Raw genomic sequence first — 19,659 nt, forward strand, 5'->3', positions numbered from 1 at the left:
AATGGTGCAACCTTGGCTCACTGCAACCTCCGCCTCCTGGGTTCCAGTGATTCTCCTGCCTCAGCCTCCCGCGTAGGTGGGATTATGAGCGCATGCCACCATGTCCAGCTAATTTTTGTATTTTTAGTAGAGATGGTGTTTCGCCATGTTGGCTAGGCTGGTCTCGAACTCCTGACCTCAAGTGATCCACCCACCTCGGCCTCCTAAAGTGCTGGGATTACAGGTGTGAGCCACGGCGCCTGGCCCTGAAATCATGCTGTGGGCCCTCAACTGGAACTCTTCAACTGCAGCTTCTCGGACAATTTCCTTTTCGGTTTTATGGCATACACACAGGGGTTTGCCTCTCCATTTGAAAACCATGTTCTTGTCTTCTGGAATATCAGATAACTTGATTTTAATTTTTGACATGGCCAACTCATCAGCAGAAGCATCGACGCTGGAAACAAGCTGGGAGATGACATTCTTGGCAGCATATGTGACACCCACAGCAGCTGTTGCAGTTACCAAACAGGAGAACCCTTTCCTAGCCTCGCCACCCTCTTTTGAAGACTTTGTCCCATCAAAAATCTCAGTGTAACGGTAATCAGGGAAGTCAGGAACACTGATGTCTGTATGGGAATAATGAACAGAAGCAGGGACATTGAGGCCCACAGAGTTGACCCAAGACCGGCTCACACCTGGCCCTCAGTGACTCCTGGCATAGCAAAGGCGGCTGCATGTACAGCACAGACAGCTCCAGGGTGGTGGGCACCATGGCCTATACCAGGGGCTACAGCATGCCTGCCACCCTGCAGGATGTGGCTGACAGGATGGGCATGAACCTGCCCCCTAATTCTAAACAATGGCTGTGAGCAAATGTTTACAAGAGCAAAGCTTCCCTCTGCCCCTTACCTATACCTACTCTTTCAGAAATTCCTCCAGCTGTCCTGAGAACAACATAGTAATCTTCTGCAAGGTTCAGCAGCCTCTTTCAGTCTTAACGAGAAATGTAATTTCCCCTTTAAAAGGGAATCAGGTGCAGGCTGTTGAGAAGAGGGTGTGCCCTAGTTGTCATTCACTAGCCCAGAATGCAAAGTTGGCCCTTAAAGAATCCGGATCTGAGACCTGACCTGAAAGGAGAGGATAAGAGCAGGGGGCCGGGTGTCTTGGGATTGCAAGTCTGGACACCCCCAGAAGCCATTGGTGCTCCAGCTTCCACCTAAGACTTGCCCATGGTGAGGGGAGCAAAAGGGCCTGCAATTAGAAGGCCGTCCAAGGAGGATACAGAGGTGAGAAACTTGTGGGCAATGTAGATCTGGGCTGACTTTTCCCGCTGCTGTAGAGGGCGGGGGTGGGAGCTGACTGTTAGTTTGTGGCTGAAGGCAAATAGAGCATGGCAATTTCATTTGATATTGCAAAACAAATTACATCACACACCACACACAAACTTCAGTTTAAAAAAGATCTACTGTGGCCCAATTATTTGAGCTGTAAAAAAATCAGTATAACAAAATACAATAGAATAAAATGTCAACCTGTCCTTCAGAATTTGTTTTAATGAAGCTTGAACTCCATCTGAGCCTTGAGCTTCAGGGTCAATTCCCAATTTATCAGTTTCTTGCCAGGTTTTGTGAAGGTAGGTCATAGATTACTTTCCCCTTGTAGCTTTTTAGGAAATGATGGGGAGGGATGCATTCTTTTCCATCTTATTCCCTATTTTCTTGAGTTGGTCTAACTGATCATCCATCTGCCATCCATCCGTCCATCTGTCTGCTCATCCATCCATCCATCCATCCATTCATCCATCCATCCATCCTCTTACTGGGTTAGAAGGGATTTAGAATGACATAGGGAACCAAAGAACAGAGGATGTCAACTCAGCCTTTCCAGTGTTTCATTTCTGAGTTAAAATCTGAAGCTTGGCTGGGCGCGGTGGCTCACACCTGTAATCCCAGCACTTTAGGAGGCCGAGGCAGGCAGATCACTTGAGGTCAGGAGTTTGAGACCAGCCTGACCAACATGGAAAAACCCCATCTCTACTAAAAATACAAAATTAGCTGGGCGTGGTGGTGCACGCCTGTGATCCCAGCTGCTCGGGAGGCTGAGGCAGGAGAATTGCTTGAATCTGGGAGGCGGAGGTTGTGGTGAGCCGAGATCGCACCACTGTACTTCAGCTTGGGCAACAAGAGCGAAACTCTCTCTCCAAAAAAAAAATCGCAAGCTCTGTCTCTCAATAATGTTCCTCATCTCCATCTCTCAAACTCTTTGTTCTCTTCTTTCTTTATGAAGCTTTTGGCTGAAACTCTAGAAACTACTAAGAAAACACAATTTGTACATATGCTAACTAACTTCGAGTTTGTGTTTGAGTGTCTTCTTAATGACTTGGAGAGTAAGCCCCTTACAAGGTACAGATGTGAATGCTACAATCCTGATAATTTCCTACCAGCACCCCTGAGCCCCGCAACATGCTTTGCCAAAGGAATCCTGTTGAAAATATATCCTGGCATGGCGTGGTGGCTCATGCCTATAATCCAGCACTTTGGGAGGCTGAGGTGGGCAGATCACCTGAGGTTGGGAGTTCCAGACCCACCTGACCAACATGGAGAAACCCCGTCTCTACTAAAAATACAAAATTAGCTGGGCATGGTGGCGCATGCCTGTAATCCCAGCTATTCGGGAGGCTGAGGCAGGAGAATCGCTTGAACCCGGGAGGCAGAGGTTGTGGTGAGCCAAGATCACACCAGCGCACTCCAAACCGGGCAACAAGAGCGAAACTCTGTCTCAAAAAAACAAGAACAATAAAAAAAGAATTATATCCTATTCTAATGGGGCGGGAATGAGGACTTTCTGTGTTGCAGGTAAACTTACATGTTTGTTTCTTTCCTCTCTTGGCAAATTCCCCTGACCTTGGGAACCCACCCAGCCTTGACCATCTTGAAGGGCTGTGCATTGGGAAGACTGGTGTCAATTGACAGGCACTGAACGCTGTTCCATGGCGGGGCGAGGGCCAGGCTTACTCGGAGTGAGCCACACCTCATCGCCAGCCCTTTACTTCACCCTCACCCTGCCCCCTGCACCAACGGTGCCTTTGGGAGAACTGAAGATTGAAAGCTTCTTCCTCCAAAATATATTGATTTTGTAATGTAGAACACAGGAGAATTTGGAGTAAAAAGTATCCATTTTGTTGTGCCTCTCATAAGTAAGATCAAGTGACTACTTTGGAGACGTTTTGAGGTCTTATTTTCGTGTAGGAAATGAGCACACTGAGATCACAATTTCCCAACACCACTCAAGTTCACCCGGGAAATAAAATCAACCTAGTTTAGAAAACAAGTGACTTTTTCTCCCACTTTTGGGTAATTTTGAAATTGATCCCAGTGTGTTCTAATATTAGCAGAACATTGGCAATAAATGCCTTTGGGAGACATATATATTTGGTAACTCTGTAGATACTTTATTATGTTTTTATTTTTTGAGGTGGAGTTTTGCTCTTGTCGCCCAGGCTAGAGTGCAATGGCGCGATCTCATGTCACTGCAACCTTCATCTCCCAGGTTCAAGCGATTCTCCTGCCTCAGCCTCCTGAGTAGCTGGGACTACAGGTGCGTGACGCCATACCCAGCTAATTTTTGGTATTTTTAGTGGAGAAGGGGTTTCACCATGTTGGCCAGGCTGGTCTCAAACTCCTGACCTCAGGTGATCCCCCCTCCTGGGCCTCCCAAAGTGTTGGGATTACAGGTGTGAGCCACGGCACCCGGCCCGTAGATATTTTAAAACATTCCCTGAGTAAATGATTTGTGATTATGGCGAAGTTGTAAAAAGTGTTTGATTGCTTTGCTCAGAGACAAGAGATAATACTACCTTAAGGACTTTTGATGCAATGGCACATTGACATATTTTATTAACATCATCTTGTTTCATTGTCATCATACACTTAAGAGAAAGTTTATCAGTTGAGAATTGCACAAAACTGCAAGTAACAGAGACCAGAAATCACAGTGGCTTAGACCCAAGAGGTGTATTTCCTTCCTTCGCTCATGGTATCTGGAGGTGAGCAGTCCAAGGCTGCGGGAGATCTCCTGGTCGTCAGTTTCCAGGCTGTTTCTGTCTTATGCTGGCCAGATTTAGTCCCAAGTTTCCATCTTTCCATTTGCATCATGACCTGATATGCCAACCAGAGGGCCGCCACCCAGCCTCTAGCCTAGTGAGGGGGTGTGAGGAAGAGGCGAGGGGCAGAAGAGGGATTTTCCTGAAGCCCCGACAACCTTCCCCTGCATCTCAATGGCCACTGCCACCAGCAAAGTACAAGGGAAGCCCCGATGTCGGGTGGGCAGTAGCAATTTCTCCCACCAGCAGGTAGAATTTTTATTTCCAGATGAGGAAATGCAGACAGAGAAAATGGAGCGAGTTTCATCTCGACCTCACCATGACTACTGACTTTCTTCCTTCCTTCCCTCCCTCCTTCCCTCCCTCCCTCCCTCCCTCCCTCTCTTCCTTCTCCTTCCTCTTGTTCTTCTCTTCTTCTACTTCTTTTTTTTAAAGTTAGGATCTGCCTCTCTTGCCCAGGCTGGAGTGTAGTGGGTGGCATGATCATGGTTCACTGCAGCCCCCATCTGTCAGGCTCATTTGATTCTCCCACCTCAGCCTCACAAGGAGCTGTGCCACAGAAATGGGCCACCACGCAGGGCTAACTTTATAAAGAACTTTTCTGTAGAGACCAGGTCTCACTATATTGCCCAGACTGGCTATTAAAATCTTGATATTTTTGTCATATAATTTATGGTTTATATCTGCTACAACATTTACTGGGTACCTGTATTTTTTTGGCAATTTTTGTCTTGTTCTTTTAATTTTTAAAAATTATGGTAAAATACACATAACTTCAAATTTACCATTGTAACAATTTTTTATTGTTTATTATTATTATTATTGTAGAGTTGGGGTCTCGCTCTGTTACCCAGGCTGGTCTCAAACTCCTGATCTCAAGCAGCTCTCCCACCTTGGTATCCCAAAGTGCCGAGAACATAGGCATGCACCACCACGCCCAGCCTGTTACAATTTTAAAGTGAACAATTCAGTGGCATGTAGCACATTCACAATATTGTGCACCCATCACCACCATCAGAGAGAGCCTGTTGTGCTAGGCTACCCTGTGGACTTCTGACCAGTCAGTCGTTTGATTGTCTCCAGGTCAAGTGCCTATCCCTGACCCAATAGGTCGTGGCCAGTGATGGAGAGCAGGTGGGGGCATGTGGTACAAAAACACAGGCCTTGGCTGGGCATGCTGGCTCACATCTCTAAGTCCCAGCACTTTGGGAGACTGTGGCAGGAACTTAAACTCCTGAGCCCAGGAGTTTAAGACCAGCCTGGTCAACATGGTGAGGCTTGGCTGGGTGTGACAGCTCATGCCTGTAATCTCAGCACTTTGGGAGACTGAGGTGGGCAGATCACCAGGTCAGGAGTTCAAGACCAGCCTGGCTAACATGATGAAACCTCATCTCTACTAAAAATACAAAAACTAGCCAGGTGTGGTGGTGCATGCCTGTAGTCCCAGCTACTCAGTAGGCTGAGGCAGGAGAATCTCCTGAACCTGAGACGCAGAGGTTGCAGTGAGCCGAGATCACATCACTGCACTCCAGCCTGAGTGACAGAGTGAGATGCTGTTGCAAAACAAATGGACGAACAAACAATAAATAAATAAAAGTGAAAATGAAATAACAAACATGAACCTGCCTTTATAGGATCAGGCTTAATTCAAGAGCAACTGTGAAGCAAATATTTTGGACTGTAACAACTTTGGCCAGGCTCTATGTGATAAATCACCTCTCTTTATTGATAAGAGAAAGGAAATACGTAGGATGTCTATGAGCCATGGAGCCACCTAAGTAGTTTAAAATGCATGCTTATACCACATTAAAATTTATTCTGGGCCTGGTGCAGTGGCTCATGCCTATAAGCACTTTGGAAGGCCGAGGTGGAAGGATCGCTTGATCTCGGGAAGTGAAGACCAGCCTGGGCAACATAGTGAACCCCTGTCTCTATTTTTTTTAAAAAAATTTGTAAAAGGGCTAAGTGCGGTGGCTCACACCTATAATCCCGGTACTTTGGGAGGCTGAAGTGGGTGAATCACTTGAGGTTAGGAGTTCGAGACCAGCTTAGCCAATATGATGAAACCCTGTCTCTACTAAAAACATAAAAATTAGCCAGGTGTGGTGGTGCACTCCTGTAATCCCAGCTACTCAGGAGGCTGAGGCAGGAGAATCACGGGAACCTGGGAGAGGGAGGTTGTAGTGAGCCGAGATCACACCATTGCACTCCAGCCTGGCTAACAGAGCGAGACTCTGTCTCAAAAATAAAATAAAATAAAATAAATAAATAAATAAAATAAAATAAAATAAAAATAAATACAAACTTGTTGTGGTTGGTAGTAAGTGGAAGATTTCCAGGTTTCTTGCTGTTCTATATAGAAAAATGAGACTTGATGGAAATTGTTTTATTGCCCCTCTAAAATGTAAGCTTTAAGAGTGTTAAAATTGTAAAATATGTTTAGATTGTTATGAGACATCATAAAACATGACTGATAGAAGAGATTTAATGTTGACTGAAGACTGAACTCATTATTAAGCATTTTACTTGTAACTGAACTTAAAATGAACTCACTGGGATTTAAAAATATTATTTTCCCATCAAACTGAATCGTTTTATTCCCAGATACTATAAATAGCCAGATTCCTTTTGGTTTTTAAGTCTGCTGCTGTGACTTGCATTACTATTTTATTTTTCTGTTTTTTAAAAAGGAATAAACATATAATTGACATAATCCACATATATCAAAGTCACCATTTTCAAGGCTACAATTCAGGTTGGGTGCAGTGGCTCATGTCTGGAAGACCAGCACTTTGGGAGGCCAAGACAGGCAGATTTTTTGAGGTTAGCAGTTCGAGACTAGCCTGACCCACATGGTGAAACCCTGTCTCTACTAAAAGTACAAAAAAATTAGTTGGGCATGGTGGTACACGTCTGTAGTCCCAGCTACTTGGGAGGCTGAGGCAGGAGAATCCTTTGAACTTGGGAGGCAGAGGTTGCAGTGAGCTGAGATTGTGCCACTGCTCTCCAGCCTGGTCAACAGAGCGAGACTCTGTCCCATTAAAAAAAAAAAAAAGAAAAAAGAAAAGGGTACAATTCAGTGATCTTTAGTATGTTCACAAGGTTGTGCAACCATCACCACTGTATAATTCCAGAACATTTCATCACCTGCCAAAGAAACCCCACACCTGTTATCAGTCACTCCCTATTCTCCTCCTCCCCCAGCACCTGGCAACGACTCCTCTATTTCTGTCTCTGCGAATTTTCATATAAAAGGATATTTTATATAAATGGAATCACAAAATATATGGTCTTTGTGTCTGACTTCTTTTGCTTAGCATGCTTTTGAGATTCATTCATGAATGATACCTGTAGCAGGTATCAGACCTCCATTCCTTCTTATTGCTGAATGATATTCCATTGTATGGATGGACCACATCTCATTTACCCATTCGTCAGATGATGGACATGTGGACCATTCCCACTTTTGGCTATGATAAATGACGGCTCTTTGACTATTTATGTGAGTGTTTGCAGGGACATGTGTATTAGTTCCCCGGAGCTGCCATGACAAAGTACCATACACTGAGCAGCTTAAACAAGGGAAATTGATCATTTCACGATTCTGGAGGCTAGACATCTGAGACCAAGGTGTCAGCAGGGTGCGTTCTTTCTGAGGCTGAGAGGGAGAATCTGATCCATGCCTCTCCCCTCGCTGCTGGTGGTTGCTGGCACCCCTTGGGGTTCCTTGGCTTGTGGATGCATCACCCCCATCTCTGCCTTCATATTCCCAGGCCATTCTCCCTGTGTGCTGTCTCTTTCCAAATTTCCCCCATTTTATGAGGCCATTGGTTACAATGGATGAGACTCCCACTCCACTCCAGTATGACTTCATCTTTTTTTTTTTTTTAACTTTTAATTGCATTTATTTTAATGCTGAATTTATTCTTGTGCCATAAGTTTTTGTTTCTTCAGTTTCTTCTGGGATATCGTTTCCTTCTGGGTACCTCCTCTTCTGGTTTAGGAACAATGCATTCCTTTTCGGTAAGGATCATCTCAGTGTGGCAGGGCGAGCGCTCACGTGTGGGTTAATCCGACCATAAGCTGTGCAGGTCCGGCTGCGCGTCTTAGGCGCTCTGTTCACTTGGATCTGCTCAATGACCGGAGAGTCTACATCTTAAGTTCTGCATTGCTCTCTGCGTTTTTAAGCATGTGCAGCAAAAATTCAGCACTCTTTCTGGGACACTGACCTTGTGTCCAGCCCCACTGCCTGGCCCAGGCACACCTGCCAACTCCGCCATTGTAACGATGGGAGGGTACGCACTGTTTCTGTAAAGTGACATCTTTCAGATACTTCGTGGCTTTTCGTATCTGCATACCCTTGATGGCCTGGGAAGTGTCATGAGTGTTCTTAAAGTGAACACTGTGATTTAAATCTCTTGATTTGCATGATTTTATGGGGTTCTCCGGGTCAACTGAATAGTGAACCATTTTCACAGATTATCTGGGGCTGCTTACAGAAAGAAGAGCTGACTTCAGCTTACCAAATTACATTGGCAATGATCCTAATTCCAAATCAAGTCACATTCTGAGGTCCTAGGGGTTAGGTCTTCTACACCCTTGCCCATTTTGAAGGGTGCAAAATTCAACTCATTAGATTATGTTCTCAATTCTCCTGAGGTTTTATTTAGGAGAGGCTCAGGACATATGGTAACTCTATGTTTACCTTTTGAAGAACTGACAAACTGTTTTCTACAGAGGCTGCATGATTTTAAATTCCCACAAGCAACACACAGGGTTCTGATGTCCCCACATCTTCACTAACACTTGCTACTGCCTTTAAAAAAAAAATTCTAAAGTATGAGAATCATACTGCCTACCTTTTTAATTTTAGGGATCCAGCCAGACGTAGAGGCTTATGCCTGTAATCCCAGCACTTTAGGAGGCAAATGCAGGTGGATTGCCTGAGGTCAGGAGTTCAAAACCAGCCTGACCAACATAGTGAAACCCCCATCTCTAATAAAAGTATAAAATTAGCTGGGCATGGTGGTGGGCACCTGTAATCCCAGCTACTCAGGAGGCTGAGGCAGGAGAATTGTTTGAACCCCGGAGGCAGAGGTTGCAGTGAGCTGAGATTGTGCCAGATCTCAGGGACAGAGTGACACCCTGTCTTAAAAACAAACAAACTTTTAAGTGCTGTTAAAAAGTTTTTAAAAAGGAAAGAAGGCTGGGCACAGTGGCTCACACCTGTAATCCCAGCACTTTGGGAGGCCGAGGCGGACGGATCACCTGAGGTCATGAGTTGGAGACCAGCCAGACCAACATGGAGAAACCCTGTCTCTACTAAAAATACAAAATTAGCCAGGCGTGGTGGTGCATGCCTATAATCCCAGCCACTCGGGAGGCTGAAATAGGAGAATTGCTTGAACCCAGGAGGCAGAGGTTGCAGTGAGCCGATATCACACCATTGTACTCCAGCCTGGGCAATAAGAGTGAAACTCCATCTCAAAAAAATAATAATAATAAAAGGCTTCCAAATAAGGAATACCCCTCAAAAGAGTGTTCCAACAATGTCTAAAAAGGGAGCAGTAGCTTTAGAATTGTCTATTCTTATATTCCTTATAACTTTCAGGCTCCCAGATGGACTGAGAGACGAATTATTTTGCATTTAATACCTACACTGCAGTATAATTGTCTGTTGTGTTTATCTTTTGTGTCCCCAGCTAGATTAAAAACTCCTAGGCTCACACCTGTAATCCCAGCACTTTAGGAGGCTGAGGCTGGTGGATCGCTTGAGGTCAGAAGTTCAAGACCAGCCTGACCAACATGAAGAAACCCCATTTCTACTAAAAATACAAAATTAGCCAGGCGTTGGTGGCTCATGCCTGTAATCCTAACACTTTGGGAGGCCAAGGCAGGCGGATCACCTGAGGTCAGGAGTTCAAGACCAGTCTGACCAACATGGAGAAACCCTGTCTCTACTAAAAGTACAAACATTAGCTGGGCATGGTGGCGGGTGCTGAGGCAGGGAGGCTGAGGCAGGAGAATCACTTGAACCTGGGAGGCGGAGGTTGTGGTGAGCTGAGATCATGCCATTGCACTCCAGCCTTAGAGACAGAGTGAAACTCTGTCTCCAGAAAAAAACTAAAACAAAAAACTCCTTAGGGCAGGAACATGTATGTCAGATCCTCCTCTGAAATCCTCCATAGGAGCTACAGAGCCAACACTTGGCAAGCATTAATGACCTTGATGTGCTACTACACAGCTGTTCTCTGGCTATTTTTATGTTCTGGCAAGAGGACACCTTGGCTTGAGTTTTGTTTTGTTTTTCTAACACTTTATTGAGACACCAACAACATAAAAGCTGGTACATATTTAATATATACAACTTGATGAGTTTGCAGGTATCACTGTGAAGCCATCACCACGGTCTACGCCATAAACCTATTATCTCCAAAAGTTTCCTCTAGCCTTTTTATTTATTATTATTTATTTCTTTCTTTTTTGAGACAGAGTCTTGCTCTGTTGCCCAAGCTGGAGGGCAGTGGCGAGATCTCGGCTCACTGTAACCTCTGCCTCCCAGGTTCCAGTGTTTCCCCTGCCTCAGCCTCACTGAACCTGGCTATTGTTATTTTTGTGATAAGAACACTTATCAGAAGATCTACCTTCCTGGCAAAAGTTTAGGCGCACAATACCATATTGTTAACTATAAGCGCAATGCTATAGGAAGATCTCTAGGACACATTCGTCTCGGATAGCAAAAATTTTGTGTCTTTGACTAATACGTCCCTATTTCCCCTTCCCCTCAGCACCTCAGAATGGCATCCACCATTCCAATCTCTGCTTCTGTGACTTTGGCTAGTTTAGATTCATCATGTAAATGATAGTATTCATTCCTCCGTGCCTGGCTCTTTAACTTTGTCACGTCCTCCAGGTTCATCTACCGTGTTGCAGATGGCAGGAACTCCCTGTTTTTTTTTTTTTGTTTGTTTTTAGACGGAGTCTCACTCAGTTGCTCCGGCTGGAGTGCAGTGTCACGATCTCAGTTCACTGCAACCTCTGCCTTCCAGGTTCAAGTGATTCTCCTGCCTCAGCCTCCCAAGTAGCTGGGACTATAGGTGCCCACCACCATGCCCAGCTAATTTTTGTATTTTTGGCAAAGACAGAGTTTCACCATACTGGCCAGGCTGGTCTCAAACTCTTGACCTTGTGATCTGGCCGCCTCAACCTCCTAAAGTGCTGGGATTACAGGCGTGAGCCACCGCATCTGGCCAGGAACTCCCTCTTTTTTTGAAGCTGAATAATATTCCATTGTGGACAGGTGTGGTGACTCACGCCTGTAATCCCAACACTTTGGGAGGCCGAGGTGGGTGGATCACCTGAGGTCAGGAGTTTGAGACCAGCCTGACCAACATGGAGGAACCCCATCTGGGCAGGGAGGCACACACCTGTAATCCCAGCTACTTGGGAGGCTGAGGCTGGAGAATCATTTAAACCCAGGGGGCGGAGGTTGCGGTGAGCCGAGATCGCACCACTGCACTCCAGCCTGGGCAACAAGAGTGAAACTCTGTCTCAAAAAATGTCATTGTATGCAGGTACCCAATTTCCTTTTCCCACACATCTGTTAACGGACATTTGGATTGCTTTAAAGTTTGGGTATTGTGAATAACGCTACAGTGAACGTGAGTGCAGATATTTCTTCCAGATAGCGGATTTCAACTCCATTTGGATATATCCAGAAGTGGGGCTGTTGGATCATATTGGTAGTTCCATTTTAATTTTTTGAGGATAGTTCCATACTGTTTTCCATGGTGGCTGCACCAATTTACATTCCCACCAACAGTGCACAAGGGTTCCTTTTTGTCCACATTCCCACGACGCTTGTTATCTCTCTTGGTCTTTTGATAATCAGCATCCTAACAAGTACAAGGTAATGTCTAACTGTGGTTTTCATCTGCATTGTTCTGAGGATTAGTGATATCCCGCACCTTTTCACTGGCTACTTGTACTGGCTATCGGCCATTTGGATGTTGTCACTTGAAAACTGTCTACTCAGGTCCTTTGCCCATCATTTGAGCTTTTTGGGTTTTTGCTCAAGTTGCAGGAGTTTTTTTTTTTTTTTGGAGATGGAGCCTTGCTTTGTTGCCCAGGCTGCAGTGCAGTGACACAATTCTCCCATCTCAGCCTTTGAGTAGCAGGGATTACAGGCACCCACCATCATGTCCTGCTAGTTTTTGTATTTTTAGTAGAGGTGGGGTTTCACCATGTTGGCCAGGCTGGTCTTGAACTCCTGACCTCAGGTGATCTGCCCTCCTCAGCTTCCCAATGTGCTGGGATTACAGGTGTGAGCCACCTCGTCCAGCTAGGAGTTTGTTTGCCACCCCTCTCTCCCCACCCCTGCTGAGACAGAGTCCTACTCTGTCACCCAGGCTGAAGTGCAGTGGCATGATCTTGGCTCACTGCAACCTTCACCTCCTGGGTTCAAGTGATTCTCCTGCCTCAGCCTCCCACATAGTTGGGATTACGGGCATGCGCCGCCACACGCGGCTAAATTTGTATTTTTAGTAGAGATGGGGTTCCACCATGTTGGCCAGGATGGTCTGGAACTCCTGCCCTTGTGATCTGCCAGCCTTGGCCTTCCAAAGTGCTGGGATTACAGACATGAGCCACTGCACCCAGCCACACACTGTTTTATTTTAAAATTTTTAATCGTTGATTTGTTTGAATGAACATCCATACAATCCACTTTTGGTTTGCTGCATCTCTTTTAGTCCACACGTTCCCCTTTCCTCTTTTTTCCTTGCCATATATGTAATGAAGAAACCGGGTCATTTATCTTACACAGCTTCCCACGTTCTGCATTTTCCTTGTTGCATCCACATGGTGTTATTCAACATGTTTTTTCATTTCCCATGTAAAGTGCTAGCTAGAGCTAGATTATTGATTTGATTCAGGTTCAATCCTTTTTTTTTTCTTGAGATGGAGTCTCGCTCTGTCACCCAGGCTGGAGTGCAGTGGTGCAATCTCAGTTCACTGCAACCTCCACCTCCTGGGTTCAAGCAATTCTCCCGCCTCAGCCTTCTGAGTAACTGGGGCTACAGGTGCATGCCACCCCTCCTGTCCTCAACGTCTCTTTATCACAGGTGATGTTGTATATGTCTTCCTGTTGCATCTCATTAGGAGCCAATGCAATCTGCCTGCCTCTATTTCCATGGCATTACAATTTTTCAGTGGGTTCACGTGTTATCAGCGATATCCCTCTCCTAGCAAAGTTCGCCATCAGCCTTTCACCTAATCGTTTATCAGCCACTGATGATTGTTGCCTGGATCCATTATTTTTTAGAAGGTACAAAACAGTGATAATTGAATTCCATCCTTTTTTCTGCATATATTAGCTTTATTATTCACAAATGATTTTCTTTCATCAACTGGCTACCCTGATGTACAGACAATCTGTACAAAAAAGTCAAGATATTTACTAGTTTTCAGAATGGGTTTGTTTCTTACCATTCACCAGAGGTGATCAGCGAGGTCATTTTAGAATTACTGTAAGTATATGGATTTTAACAGCTTTAATGTGTTTCAATTCTTTGCAGTCATTTGCCATTTTGGTGTTCACATTGTCCCATCTTTGGCCAGTGGGAGCCTTTTCAATTTTAATTTTTTTTTTTTTTTTTGAGACAGAGTCTCACTCTGCCACCCAGACTGGAGTGCAGTGGCCCGATCTTGGCTCACTGCAACCTCTGCCTCCTGGGTTCAAGCAATTCTCGTGCCTCAGCCTCCTGAGTAGCTGGGACTACAGGCGCGCACTACCGTACCTGGCTAATTTTTGTATTCTAGTAGAGATGGGGTTTCACCATGTTGGCCAGACTGCTTTCAAACTCCTGGCCTCACGTGATCCTCCTCCCTCGGCATCCCAAAGTGCTGGTATTACAGGGATGAGCTACCACACCCGGCCCTTAATTTTAATTTTGTAACCTTTCATTGCAACCTCACAGGTCTTTGAGATTGCCCATACTATACAGGCTACAAAAAGATGCCCCAGGCTCAGTTTGTACATTTCCTGTCCCCGAGCCAGAATCAGCCATTTACCTAAGGTGCCTGGATTTGTTTATATTCATTTATTATATATGTATAATACATATGTTGTACGATAATATCATATCTCTATTTCCAGTTCAAAATTAGGATTATAGGCTGGACACGGTGGCTCACGCCTGTAATCCCAGCACTTTGGGAGGCCAAGGCAGGTGGATCACGAAGTCAAGAGATCGAGACCAACCAGGCCAACATGGTGAAACCCGTTTCTACTAAATACAAAAAATTAGCCTGGCGCGGTTGTGCCTTACTGTAGTCTCAGCTCTGTGGGAGGCTGAGGCAGGGGAATCACTTGAAGCTGGGAGGCGGAGATTGCAGTGAGCCAAGATTGTGCGACTGCACTCCAGCGTGGGCGACAGAGCAAGACTCTGTCTCAAAAAAAAAATTAGGATGATAAATTTTTTACATAGTAAATTTGATTTTATATTTATGTTTTTCCTTAATGATGAAAATCTGGGTTCCTAACAGCATTAACAGAATTACTTTATTCTATATATGTACTAATACACAAATAATGATACCAATATTACTAACAACAACATTAGCAAGGATAGTTTAGGATTTCTGTTTATCCCACAAGGAATGTATAATTAAATTACCATGTCTTAAAGTTATTTGAAAAAAAAGTCTGTGTGGTTAAGCTGCTGACTTGATACCCATCTTTCCTTGTCTTAGTTTTCTTTTGGCTTTTAGAGTTCAGAATCCTTTTTGGGGTTAAATGCAAAAAGATGAGGTAAAAAGAAGCAGCCAGGTGTGGTGGCTCGCACCTGTAATCCCAGCACTTTGAGATGCTGAGGCTGGCGGATCAGAAGTTCAGGAGATTAAGACCATCTTGGCTAACTCGGTGAAACCCTGTCTCTACTAAAAATACAAAAACTTAGCTGGGCATGGTGGCAAGTGCCTGTTGTCCCAGATATTCGGGAGGCTGAGGCAGGAGAATCGCTTGAACCCAGGAGGCGGAGATCGCGCCACTGCACTCCAGCCTGGGTGACAAAGCAAGACTCCGTCTCCAAAAATAAATAAAATTAAAAAAGCACTTCCTGGGTTTCTGTCAGAATTAAATGACAATGACATGCACAAAAGCACACTGGAAACAGGATCTGGGAGAGTGTAAAGCGCTGCTACTGCGACTGCTTTCCTGTAGCAAAGCCATGTTCCCTCCCACTCAGAGGATGCTATTGGTTAAATTGCCACGACCTGCGTCTGGCCCCAGACTCGGGGTTAGTTACTGTCCCCAGAGTCCTGATTGTCTAATTTGGCCTTTTAATTTAGCTTGATTATCTAATTTAGCAATTTAGTCTCTCTATTTCTCAGGTTCCTTACATGCCACACAGTGATAAATGATAATACCTCACAGATCCTCTGTGAAGATTAGAGGGGATAATTCATGCATGTAAAGTGCTCAGGACAATGATTAGTGACAAATACATCCCTTATATACGGTAACAATAGTAACGGCTTCCATTTATCAAGCACATCAGTTCATGCCAGGTATGGGGTACATGCTTTCTGTGAACTAACCCATTTAATAATCATGACAACCTTGAAAGTTTGGTGCCATTATTAGATCATCCCCATTTTAGAAAACTCATTTGAGAATACTGAGGTGTGAAAACGGCAAATTTCTCAAAGCCACATACCTAAAAACTAGTAGGAAGGCTGGGTGCAGTGGCTTCTGCCTATAATCCCAGCACTTTTGGAGGCTGAGGTGGGCAGATCAACTGAGGTCAGGAGTTCAAGACCAGCCTGGAGAACATGGTGAAACCCCATCTCTACCAAAAAAAATAAGAAAATTAGCAGGGCATGGTGACACGTGCCTGCAATCCCAGCTACTTGAGAGGCTGAGGCACGAGAATCAGTTGAACCCAGGAGGCAGAGATTGTAGTGAGCTGAGATTGCAGCCACTGCACCCTAGCCTGGGTGATAGAGCAAGACTCCATCTCAATCAATCAATCAATCAATACAAAATAGTACGGAAAAAAAGCAATGAGTTGCTTGGCTCCAGAGGCCAGGTGTGAAAGAGGATAAAAATACATACCTCATTTGATTTTTGTGAGGGCTTCAGGAAATCGTGTGTGTGTGTAGTGTGCCTGGCATTCACTAAGTAGCCAATAACCATTACATTTCTTTCCTTCTTCCCTCCCTTGCTTCCACCAGGTAAGCTGTTTGGGGTACTTGAGCTATTGAGAAGATGGCAACTAAGCCAACAGAGCCCGTCACGATCCTCAGCCTTCGGAAGTTGAGCCTGGGGACCACAGAGACACAGATTAAAGGTGAGATTATCATAGAAGTCTCCTGCTCAACCTGCTGCTTCACTTCCTACCACTGGCCCCTCATATTAACTTGTTTTTATAATAATGGGTGGGTAGCTTGGCTCGGTGGCTCACGCCTGTAATCCCAGCACTTTGGGAGGCCAAGGCAGGTGGATCATGAGGTCTGGAGTTCAAGACCAGTCTGGCCAAGATGGTGAAATCCCGTCTCTACTAAAAATACAAAAATTAGCCAGGCGTGGTGGCGGGTGCCCAGCTACTCAGGAGGCTGAGGTAGAGAACTGCTTGAACCTGGGAGGCAGAGGTTGCAGTGAGCCAAGATTGCACCACTGCACTCCAGCCTGGGTGACAGAGCAAGACTCAGTCTCAAAATAATAATAATAATGGGTTGGCTTTCTGAAGCTGAGCGATAGTCCCCACGCATTCCCTTCCCTGCAGAAGCTATTTCTTCCACTTGCCTCTCGTTGTTAGAGCCAAAGATGTTCACCGTGGAAGATGCAGTGGAGACCATCGGCTTTGGACGTTTCCACATTGCTCTCTTTCTGATCATGGGCAGCACTGGGGTGAGTGCTCCTTGCAGATGTGGACAAAAAGAGTCAAACTCTGTAAAATAGTTGAAGAGATTTATTCTGAGCCAAATATGAGTGATCATGGTCTGTGACAAAGCCGTCAAGAGGTCCTGAGAACATGTGCCCAAGGTGGACGGGGCACAGCTTAGGGAGGCAGGAGACATCAATCAAATACATTTAAGAAGTACAGTGGTTTGGTCCAGAAAGGTGGGAGAATTCAAATTCAAAACAGAGATGAGGGGGAAGAGGGAAACTTCCAGGCTATAGGTAAATTTAAATATTTTCTGGTTGACAATTGGTTGAGTTTGTCCAAAGACCTGGGATCAATAGAAAGGAAATGTTTGGGTTGAGATAAAAGATTGTGGCTGCATGTAGTGGCTCACGCCTGTAATCCCTGCACTTTGGGAGGCCAAGGTGGGTGGATCACCTGATGCCAGGAGTTCGAGACCAGCCTGGCCAATGTGATAAAACCCTGTTTTGTTTTGTTTTGTTTTGTTTTGTTTTGTTTTGTTTTGTTTTGTTTTGTTTTGTTTTGTTTTGTGAGACTGAGTCTCACTCTTGTCACCCAGGCTGGAGTGCAATGGCATGATCTCGGCTCACTGCAACCTCCGTCTCCCGGGTTCAAGCAATTCTCCTGCCCCAGCCTCCGGAGCAGCTGGGATTACAGGTGCCCGCCTGTATTTTTTTTGTATTTTTAGTAGAGATGGGTTTTCACCAGGTTGGCCAGGCTGGTCTCAAACTCCTGACATTGTGATCCACCCATCTTGGCCTCCCAAAGTGCTGGGATTACAGGTGTGAGCCACCGCACCCAGCTGAAACCGTGCCTTTACTAAAAATACAAAAAATAGCTGGGCATGGTGGTGGGCACCTGTAATTCCAGCTACTCAGGAGGCTGAAGCAGGAGAATTGCTTGAACCCAGGAGGCGGAGGTTGCAGTCAGCTGAGATTGCACCACTGCACTCCAGCCTGAATAACAGAGCGAGACTGCGTCTCAAAAAAAATATTAATAAAATAAAGATTGTGGAGACGAAGTTTCTTTTGAAGTCTCATAGTTGCTGCCCTTAGGGACAATAGATGGCAATTATTTCCTATTCAGACTTTTAAAAGGTGCTAGACTTTTAGTTAATCTCTTCAGGATTGGGAGGGCCTGGAAGAAAATGATCTAGCTATGTTAATAAAGATTCTTTACAGATGCAAATTTTCCCCATCAAAAACAGCTTTGCAGGGCCATTTCAAAATATGGCAAAGACTGAACCCAGGAGGCGGAGGTTGCGGTGAGCCGAGATCGCGCCATTGCACTCCAGCCTGGGCAACAAGAGCGAAACTCCGTCTCAAAATATGGCAAAGAAATACGTCTTGGAGTAAAATATTTGACTTATTTCTTTTTCACATAATGTTATGCCAGAGTCAGATCAGAAAGTAAGTCACGATATTTAGGGTTAATAAAACCCATCTGATGAGAATGTATGGGTTGTAGGGCATGACTCCCCGGACCCCTTAGACAGGAATTTGAGCAAGATAAAAACAATCAGAGCTGTCCTCAGAGATCACGTGAGCCTTCAAAGCTAACAAGGTTGAACGCAGAGTCTCTCTTCTGCTGACCTCTGGCTCTGGGCTCTCCAGTCCCGGGGTGTGGGAGAAGGGTGGGTGGAGATGAGAAAAAACAGGAACCCCAACAGGTGGGTCACCCAAAAATCACTTTCATTCACCTGTGGCGGGTGTTCGGTTATAAGCAAGTGAGCATTTGTATCTATGTTTTGGGAATTCAATACTCATTTTTAAAAGTGATGTAAATGGAGGTACTGGGAAGAAAGGAGAAAACTGGTATTATTTTATGTAAAATCGAACAAATGGCTCTCAAACATTTTGTGCCGAAGAATTACCAGAGACACCTGCTGTAATTACATATTTTCAGATCCTTTCAGAGGCACTGACGAAGGTTTGTTATTTACTGCTAGGGTTTGAATGTGTCCCTTCCAAAACCCAGGTGATGTCAATGAGATTGTGTTAAGAGGCGGGGCCTTTAAGAGGTGATGAGACCACGAGGACTCCTCCCTCGTGAATGGGATTAAGGCCCTTATAAAAGAGGCTTGGCGCAGCAGCAGCGTCAGCTTCTTTGCGTTTCTCTCCTGCGATCACAGTCGTTCCTCCGCTGCGGAGGGAGCATCCCTCTCCGGACAGCGGAGCCTGCTAGCCCTTTGATCTCAGCTCCCAGCCTGCAGAACTGTGAGAAAATAAACTTAGATTCCTTATAAATTGCCCTGTCTCGGGCATTTTGTGATAGCAGCACAAATGGACTAAGACATACGCCATATGCAATTTTGAGGAAAGAAGAATGACAGCTTCACTCAGAGGCTTTCACAGCAGTGGTGATGTCTGTGAGCCCACACCACTACTCCCGCTTCCTCCTTTGGGAGGTAAGGTGAGAAAACGTTAAGAACCAGGTGTAGTGGCTCATGCCTGTAATCCTAGCACTTTGGGAGGCCAAGGCGGGCAGATCACCTGAGGTCAGGAGTTGGAGACCCGCCTGGCCAACGTGGTGAAACCCCTGCTCTCCTCAAAATACAAAATTCAGCCAGGTGGTGGCGCGCACCTGTAATCCCAGCTACTTGGGAGGCTGAGGCAGGAGAATTGCTTGAACCTGGGAGGCAGAGGTTGC

The 19,659-nt window shown here is 45.3% G+C and overlaps 1 protein-coding gene and 1 long non-coding RNA gene across 3 annotated transcripts in view; one reads left to right on the forward strand and one right to left on the reverse strand.

Annotated features, from left to right (window-relative positions):
* Window positions 1–186: 186 nt before the first annotated feature.
* Window positions 187–15,834, reverse strand: LOC116550102. The gene is made up of 3 exons (XR_004268219.1): window positions 15,802–15,834; window positions 902–1,355; window positions 187–608 (listed from the first exon to the last, which is right to left on the reverse strand). It is a non-coding gene; the product is annotated as an uncharacterized LOC116550102 (long non-coding RNA).
* The window catches only part of SVOPL (SVOP like), a 105,739-nt gene continuing 87,169 nt past the window's right edge, over window positions 1,090–19,659 (forward strand). Inside the window, exons 1-3 of one of the 2 annotated variants that reach the window (XM_032275864.1) lie at window positions 1,090–1,268; window positions 16,319–16,434; window positions 16,903–16,994. In XM_032275864.1, the coding sequence (XP_032131755.1) occupies window positions 16,353–16,434; window positions 16,903–16,994 (174 nt within the window). In that variant the 5' untranslated portion in view covers window positions 1,090–1,268; window positions 16,319–16,352. Of the gene's footprint in view, window positions 1,269–16,318; window positions 16,435–16,902; window positions 16,995–19,231; window positions 19,423–19,659 lie in introns of those variants that run through there. The other variant, XM_032275865.1, reaches the window with a different exon arrangement.

The sequence above is a fragment of the Sapajus apella genome, unplaced genomic scaffold (genome assembly GCF_009761245.1).
Source record: "Sapajus apella isolate SASKATOON/1434 unplaced genomic scaffold, GSC_monkey_1.0 scaffold7, whole genome shotgun sequence".
Classification (NCBI taxonomy): Eukaryota; Metazoa; Chordata; class Mammalia; order Primates; family Cebidae; genus Sapajus; species Sapajus apella.